Source organism: Diuraphis noxia, unplaced genomic scaffold (genome assembly GCF_037042655.1).
Source record: "Diuraphis noxia isolate RWA-SAM2 unplaced genomic scaffold, SU_Dnox_SAM2 contig0010, whole genome shotgun sequence".
NCBI classification, from domain to species: Eukaryota; Metazoa; Arthropoda; class Insecta; order Hemiptera; family Aphididae; genus Diuraphis; species Diuraphis noxia.
The window spans coordinates 2,468,163-2,477,333 of NW_028301720.1; the positions used below are offsets into that span (position 1 = coordinate 2,468,163).

The window sequence follows — 9,171 nt, forward strand, 5'->3', positions numbered from 1 at the left end:
TATACTTTTTAATTTTTCAAAAGCCTCTTGACACTCCGGTGTCCATATAAATTCTATTCCCTTTCTTAATAGATTTGTTATTGGTTTAGCTATTTTTCCATAGTCAGGTACAAAGTTTCTATAGTAACCTGTTAATCCGAGAAACGATTTTATTTCTTTTACCGTTGTGGGTGTAGGGAATGTTTTAACACTTTTAATTTTTCGTTCGTCGGGTTGTACACCTTTTTCTGTTAATTTATGTCCCAAATAGATTACTTCCTTTCTTAAAAATTCACATTTTATAGGTTGTAATTTTAAATTATGTGTACGTAATCGAGAAAACACCTCTCTAATTCGTTTGTCATGCTCACGTAAATCAGTGGAAAAAATTATAATGTCATCCAAATATACTAAACATTTTAAACCGATTAAATTACAAAGTACATTATTCATTAATCGTTGAAATGTGGGAGGACTGTTTTTTAATCCCATGGGTAACTTAGTATATTGCCAATGCCCTATGTCACTACTAAAGGCTGTTTTAACCCGTGACTCTTTATTTAACGAAATTTGATGAAAACCTTGAGCAAGGTCGAGTATAGAAAAGTATTTAGACCTACCTAGTCGATCTAATACGTCTTGTATTTGTGGTAATGGCATTTTGTCACCTACTGTAATATTATTTAATTTTCGAAAATCCACTACTAAACGAAATTTAGGTTTTCCTGATACGTCTATTTTTTTCGGAACTAAAAGTATAGGACTATTCCATGGACTACTGCTTGGTTCTATTATACCGTCGCTTTCCATTTGTTTTATTTGTTTTGTTATTTCGTCCCTTTGGCTATGTGGTAACCTATACTGTCTCTGATATATGGGAGGTTCTCCCCCCGGAGTTCTTATCTCATGCTCTATGGACGTTGTATAAGTTAACTTATCCCCTTCTAAATGAAATATGTCCATAAAGTCTATACACACTTGTTCAACACTACGGGCCTCTTCTGAATTTAAATGTTCAGTACGTAATTCATTTTTTAATTTTTGTACCCTTTCTGAATAGTTTGACAAGTTTTCGTTTTTATTAGTGTTTATATACATGACTGACTCCTCTCTATAAATTTCATATTTTATTTGACTTAGCGACACCGGTTGTATTATTTTTTCCTCATCAGATATGTTTATGACGTTTACTAGCACGCGCCCGTCCTTCACTGTATTTATTACGTTGCCCAAGAACACTTGCTCTTGCAGCTCCTCCTGATGAATAGTTATTACTTCATTATCTTCAACCGTGCCGGCGTCAACACCTACCGCCATTATGTATTCTACCCGTGGAGGTATTCTTATGCGATTTCCTAATGTTAACGTGTGCGTACCACAGCCGTATGGCATATGTATTGTGGTATTTTGCAATTGAAAGAACGGTCTACCTAATATACCTGCTTTAATAAGTGGCATATCATTTTTTACTATATAAAATTTTACTTTCTTAAAAGTTTCGGTTCCTATTTCAATCGGTATCTCGACTATACCTATGGTAGTTTCTAGCGTACTACTTATACCTCTTAAAGAAATTGTTTCACCTGGTATTAACTTTGTGTCCGATGTTAACTCGGATAATCGAATTATATTTACGCTACTACCTGTATCTACTAAAAATTCTATCGGATTATTCATAAAATGTTTGGACCTACTTTTAATATGTTGATTTTCCATTGCTACCGTTATTTGTTTTATATCATATATTTCCCTTAAATCCTCAACCACAGAGGGACTTTCTATTCCTGCGGTCGGGTTTCGTTTCCCGAATTGGAATTTTCTCCTTTATCACGTTTATCTTTATTTTTCTTTTTATAACATTTATCTATAGTGTGCCCCTTTTTTGAGCAATATGTGCATATTAAATATGTATTTGCTGTAGGTTTATTTGTACTAAATTTACCACCCTCATTTTTAGGACTTCCCTTTTTAAACCTACAATCTCTAGCATAATGCCCGTATTTTCCGCATACATGACAATTACCTTTATTGTATTTTTGCGCTTCCCCTTTAGCCTTATTATTAAAATTATTTTTTAATTCGCTTGGGGTTATATTTTTATCTTCAATTATTGCAATTTGTATTGCCTGCTCTAATGTGGAGGGATTTTTACTTTTTACCATTACTTTTATTTTATCATTAATCCCTTCCAAAAATACTAATAACGCCTGTTCCCTTATATTGGTTTTAACGGCGAGAGCATCACTCGTGCTCTTTCCCTGGGTGCTACCTTCTGATACCGCTTGTACCAGATTACGTATTCTAGTGGCATACTCTATTAACGATTCCTTATAACGTTGTTTCGCGCTAAATAATTCTATCTGTAAGTATGCCGCGTTTATAGGTTTATCATACGTGTTTTTTAACAAAGTTTTTAGCATTCCCCAGCTGGTGATTTCCTCATATCTTATCACCTCGTAAGCTTGCCCTTTTATTCTAGTTAAGATAGTTCTCAACATTATGTCCTTATTAGCTACCGGAGTTATTTCCGATACTAACTCGCATGCATTTATAAAAAATATTAATTTTTCATCGATACCCCCACTAAATTCGGGTACCATACGCGTTACATGCTCCACGGTTTTATCGAGCCCCATAGAGCAAGCTGATAGTGTGGTGTCTGTGGACAGTGTTGTCCCAGCGTTACTATTGTCTCCTAACATTTTTTCACTTGTCGGAGTACCCACCACAATCTCAAAAACCTGTGCTTTGGATAATTCTACTTTCGTAGGACTATCGTCTAACGTTATATTTAAACTACTACGTTTTTTCGGACTATCTGACATATGAGTTACGCTTACCAACTATTGTACATTACTGAATTTTTCATTGAATTGATGTCGACACTTCTAGAACTCGCTGGTCCACGGCAGATGTTTTGAATTTATTCTTGAGAAGTTGATCAGATTTCCCTTGAATGATTCGGGTAGAAATCTTCGTCGTGTTGATACGATGTTTGTAAAGATCCCTGGTTTCGGCACCAAATTTTTTCTGTTGCGAACCAGTTATGGAGCTCGGTTGACAAGGGTCGAATCAAATGAATTTAACACAGTAGTCAATTTAAATATTATTATAGATTTATTGACAGATTAGTATTTTTAACAAGTTTATTCTAAACACTCAGAGTAATGTACAACTTAAGACAAATATCTCTAGCATGAATACTGTCAACTAGTCGTCACGCAGAAATAGTGTGTCGAGATCGCCCTACGAGCGTCTTTATATAGGAAAGACAACAGTCAGAATGCATTGTCTTTCTACAAGGTCCCACTTGAGTATTCGCAGTGGGCTTTTCGATATACTTTTAGAAACTAACTTTTCCTTGTGTTCATTACGTGATACATTTGTACATGTACAACACGTACATCCTGTGAATACTTTCTAAACAATATATGTGTGGTCTCAGACCTTGTGGCCATTGCAACAACATGATCTTTGTACATTTAATGAACGAAGTATTGAGAGGGTACCTGGATGAGTTCGTCCGCGTATATCTTGACGATAGAGTGGTGTTTTCAAACACTACGGACGAACACCAGTGCAAATTGGACAAAGTTATGGAACGTCTACAGAGACATGGGTTAACGTGCAACACCGAAAAATGTAGTTTTGGATCTACCGAAATATCATTTCTCGGACACCGAAGGTTCGAAACAACCGGAGAAACTAGAGGGCATCATGCACTTCCCCACACCAACCAAAGTTAGGGACCTACGGAACTTCCTGGGCGTCTGCAACTGGTACAGCCAGTTTGTCGACAACTACGCGGATACCTTAGCACCTCTAACAGACATGCTCAAACAGGGTACCAAATGGTCATGGACCGAGACTGAACAGGCGACATTTAGCACAATAAAACGCGCCTTGTACGACTCGCCAAAACTGCCGACACCAGATTACGGAAAACCGTTATGCCTACAAACTGATGCTAGCGAAATAGGAGCAGGTGCTGACCTTTTCCAACAAGGTGACAGACCGGACGAAAGACGGATAATCGCCTACGCAAGCAGAAAATTTAGTGATACGTAGAAACGGTACGCCGCGGTTGAACGCGAGTGCCTCGCGATAATCTGGACAACCAACAAGTTTAGACCATATTTGGAAGTTCGCCGCTTTGACCTATACACGGACAACGCGACCCTCACATGGCTCCACCGAGCAAAAAACACAAATTCCAAGTTAACTAGGTGGGCACTACAACTGGCTAACCTGGACTACCAGACCACGCATGTGCCCGGCGTACAGAACGAGACGCCGGGTATGCTATCACGGAATCCGGCACCCGGGCCACCGGTAGACGAGAAACACCTCGAGGAGCGACTAGTAGGAGTACCCACACCACCACACAACACCACTACTAGCGCACCGGCCGACAATCTGTTCGCCACTACGGACCCGGACAAACCAAACAACGACCACACCATCACACACACTATGCTCGCGACTTGGCAGGCCAATGACCCCAAAACACGAGACATAGTGGACAACGGGACACCGGACAAGCCGGCGCACAACACCAGAAACGCCACGAGAAAGAGTAGCCAATACATTTTTACCGACGGCCTTCTGCGGAAAAAGTTGGGCGAACACACACCCGTAGTCGTACCAAACGACAAAGCACAGAATGTGATTTGGATATACCACGACCACGTCCTCGCAAACCACCCAGGTTGGAAAGAAACATACAGGGCGGTAAGACAGCGTTTTTTTTGGAACGGCCAAAAAAAACGACGTCCAACTGTATGTGAAGTCGTGCCACAAAACCACTGAACGCGCGCACAGATGACCCGATCTCCGCCAGAACACCGCGACACCCTTGGGAGGTAATCAGCATAGATCTCATGGGTTCCTACCCGCGTACGAGTAGGGGAAAACAATATTTACTGGTTGCCACGGATTTGTTTAGTAGATGGACCGAAGCATACCCGCTCGGAAAAGCCACTACAAAGACAATAACCGAAACGCTTGAAAGAGAATTCTTTTCACGTTTCGGATACCCCCATGTTTGTTTAAGCGACAACCACCCGCAGTTTGTATCGAATGACATGTGCAAAGCAATCGAACGATGGGGGGCCGAGGGCTGGACAACTCCGGTATATCATCCGAGGGCCAACCCAGTCGAGCGCCGCAACCAGGAAATAAAAAAAGGTCTACGCGCGCTACTCGTCGACGGGAACCACAGCACCTGGGACACCAAGTTAGCCCCCATACTGTTCTCTATCAGGAATAGACGCAACGCCCAGACAGGATACCCACCGTCGGTACTTGTCCTCGCCAGCGGACAACCAGATAGAGCACACAGATAGGGACAGAGCGAAACGGGAAAGTGCCGTACTGGACGTACCACCTGTAACAGAGGGCCAGACGGACACAAAATACCGAACAGGTGACATGGTGTACTATAAAGCGCACCACCTGTCGAGCGCGCACAAAAAATTTCACGCCGGCTTCGCACCGAAATGGTGGGGACCGGTGAAGCTACACAGACGTGTGGGCAAAGGCGTGTTCCTCACGGACCAACAGCCCGCACGCAAAATCCACGTGTCCTGCTTCAAACGGGCGACGACCGCAACACAACCCCGCCCTACACCACCCCACCCACTAACAAGCCCATAACTAAATTTACAAATTTTAGTCGGAACAACATCCATACCATGGACCAACAACGGCCGACCACACCGCCAACCACCATACAACAAGCGGCAGAGTTGCTGGAACGTAGCCAGCAACTACTGAGGGCGGCCAGTCTGGAGGAGGCCACCAACACCACCACGGCGGCACGGGTACGCCAGATGACGACGGCACAGCTACAGCGGGACCCGGTACTATGGGCCGCGTACACACGGGGGTGGGAGGACCGCACTGAGGTCTTTCGAAAGGCGACGAGCGGCGCCCCCACAACTTTGGTACGCACAAACCGGTCGCGTAGTCCCCGGCGAGCGGCAGTACCGGCGTCGACAAAGCGACCAGCAGCCACACCACGACCGGCGACCACGGTGCAACCGATCCGGCCGCTGTTACAGTACCCGGTACCCGCATCACGGCAACAACCAACGCTCATCACAGTCGGCCGCCCTACACCACCCACACAGACGCCAACAGCCGCTACCACCACGCGCACACCCGTAGCAGCCGTGCCGAACGCCCGTCAACGCCGGAACCAGCAGCGCCTGCGGGACCACCGGGCGAAAAAACAGAACGAGTCTCAGCAACACCGCCTGGAGAAACCGGCACCAACCACGGCCCCCCCCAACCACTAACCCGGTCCACACCGCGGCCACGGTACCGGAGGTAGTAATACCTGCCGGAGCAGCCGGGACCACGGAGCAACCAACAGCCGCCTTTTCGCAATCCGTTGATATGGAAATATCAGCGGAAGAGGAGGCGGAACTGTTGGACGGGCCGGACACGCACCTTGGTGACGAGGAGGACATGGAGACCGTGTTCGATAACACGTTCCCTAGTCTTCCGGCGTCACCTCGACGGCAGTAGACACTCCGGGGCCACGTCGGCTGTCACCAGCCGGAAACACGTGCCGGAACCCCGGAAGAGTGCCCACAGCCGGCGTCGACAATCACACCCACACACCGCCGGGTCACGTCCGCTGTAACCAGCAGGAAAACGTGCCCGCGGATAAGGTGTCTACCACAACCACACCCCACCACTCACAACCACGCACCACCGATACTGGCTGGCACACCGCCGTCGTTGGCAGTTTGGGGGGGAGTATGACGCTGTCCCGCGTAATAGTCGTTTGAATTCAAGCGGCCTTTGCGTGGAAACCCGCGCCGTCTATTCTCTCTGTCAACCGCCAATCGACAACGGCCGACACCGACACGCGATAAGCGCGCCTGGAAATTTCGACCGCCGGTACCGCGAACCGGCTTGTAGTAAGTCAGTTCCACGGCCGCGTTTTGAGTGACAACTACCGCACCATCACCGTCCTCGCGCGTACCGTCTCTCGACACTAGTGTGTTCACTTTGTTTGCTCTCAACATACATAATATTATTATCTCGTCTTATTGTTTCTGTGACTTGTTTGCTACCGACAATAAAACATATTACACCACCGCACTTTTGCGACTTTAAAAAAAAATTGTTTTTTTTGTGTAAAACCTATCCACCGCACGCATATTTGTGGTATCCGTCCAGGACCGCCACATGATGTTTGGAAGGTGACTCTTGAGTTAATTACACAACGTAGAATTCTTCTTAATTAAATTAATTGTTTATTTATTGTGGTAAAACATATATTTATTTATAACATGAAAGCTGAATGTAAGTTAAGTATTCTGAATGATTAGAATAAATTCGGTATGACTCGAATATTTTCTAAGTTCAAAATATTGTTTATAAGAAATTTTCTAAGTCCAATAAATTAAATTAAACAACAGACTGGCGTGAAGGTGCTCTGGCTAGTCTGGTCAAGTCGCGTCTGAATACAGGCCGTTTCGGGGTCTCTTATATAGTGCTACCCTCTACTCCCCATAGTCTACTTGCTCTTGTCGCTGTTCTCACGGATGTGGTATAGTTATCTAGATTGACGGAAATGCCACTCGCCCACGTACGAGCTAAATGCGTATCCCATGCAGCTACAGACCTCGATAATTTATATTATTATTATGTAAAAATATATATTATAATATTACATTATAACATTAGTTCTTGGAACTTTTGTATTGATGCATAACCCCCATCCTGTGCGATCTTTTATGATCGTCTAACCACATGATTTCGTGTTGCCCTAACGTTAATGATTTCCACGAAATGCTTGGTTCGGCTGGTACCTAGTTGACCGTGAACTAGAAAATGCGGGACGCTAGTCCATAGCATGCTTATAAAAATTTAATTTGCATTGCCGGTGGACATTTTTTTTGTGATAAAGATTGAAAAACTTGTAAGGAATCTCAGATTAAATTTTTAAATCTTAGTTTAAAAAAGAACAGTTTTTATGAATTTCTAGCTTAAAATAATTTGTGAATTTTTGTGAATTTTACGTATTTTGTCAAAATTCAAACTTTGAATGCTTATAAAAAAAAAATTGTAACTATGAATTTATTTTATTTTTCAACTGCTGTTTTAATAATATGTTAAGAGTCTTGTATTCAATTTTCAAGATTTTCTACCTAAAAAAACAATTTTTATCGATTTTAATTTAAAAAAAAAACAAATAATGATTGAAAATTGCATATACCTATGAATAGTTCAACTTAAGTCAAAATTTTTTAAAAATTTCATGGAGGATAGAATATAGGTACTTATATAAACATTCGGTGAAAATTTCATGTATCAATGATCATTCGTTTTAAAGTTACATCAAAAATCAAAATCGATTTTGTCGAATACTGAGTGTACGTAAAATTTCCTGTTTTTCCGTTAATTCTTAGTTTGTTTATCCCGATTATTTAGAAAAATATTAGGTACTGAAGTTAAAAGTCGAAGCATTTTTACTGCCCCAAAACGTAATGACAAACAAAAAAAAAAATATTCATGGTTTTGACGAATTTTTGTCAATATTTGAACTTCAAATGCTAATAAAAAAAAATTGTGCCTATGTATTCTTATAATTTTTTATTCACTTTAAGAATAACTTACGAGGAACTTTGTATTAAATTTTCAAGTATTTTGATAGGGCCAAAAAAATTTTATCGACACTTCAAAAACAAATTTTCAGACAAATTGAAAATTTCAGTCATCTATAAATATCTCAAAAAAAAGTCAAAATATTTTGAAAGTTAAATCATGTAAAGAAAATGCCAATCTAAATAACTGATAAAATTTTCAAGTATCTACGACTTATATTTTTTGAATAATAACAAATATTTAAGATCGTTTCAGGATAAATCGTTATCGTTACGCTATTTCGTAAAAATTTAAAATTCAAAGGCACTTAAAATTTTTCCTATAATCCTATAATCCTATGCTTTGAGTTTTCTCTATAGCTACTTAAAGGAAAACTTATGGAAAACTTAGTGTTGTATTTTCAATCCTTAGTTATAAACGCTAAACATTTTATGATTTTTTAACTTCAAAATTACTTGCAAAGTTTTCGACAGATTTCGTAAAAATTTGAAATATAAACGCTAAAAAAAATTGTGACTTACGATTTTTAATTTTTTTCAGCTACAATAAGAACAACTCATAAGGAATCTT

The 9,171-nt window shown here is 41.4% G+C and overlaps 1 protein-coding gene across 1 annotated transcript; it reads left to right on the forward strand.

Moving 5' to 3' along the window:
* Positions 1-5,672: 5,672 nt before the first annotated feature.
* Positions 5,673-6,510, forward strand: LOC149054140 (uncharacterized). The gene is given in 2 exon segments (XM_089230598.1): positions 5,673-6,286; positions 6,288-6,510. Coding segments are annotated over 2 exon segments (837 nt in total).
* Positions 6,511-9,171: the final 2,661 nt, after the last annotated feature.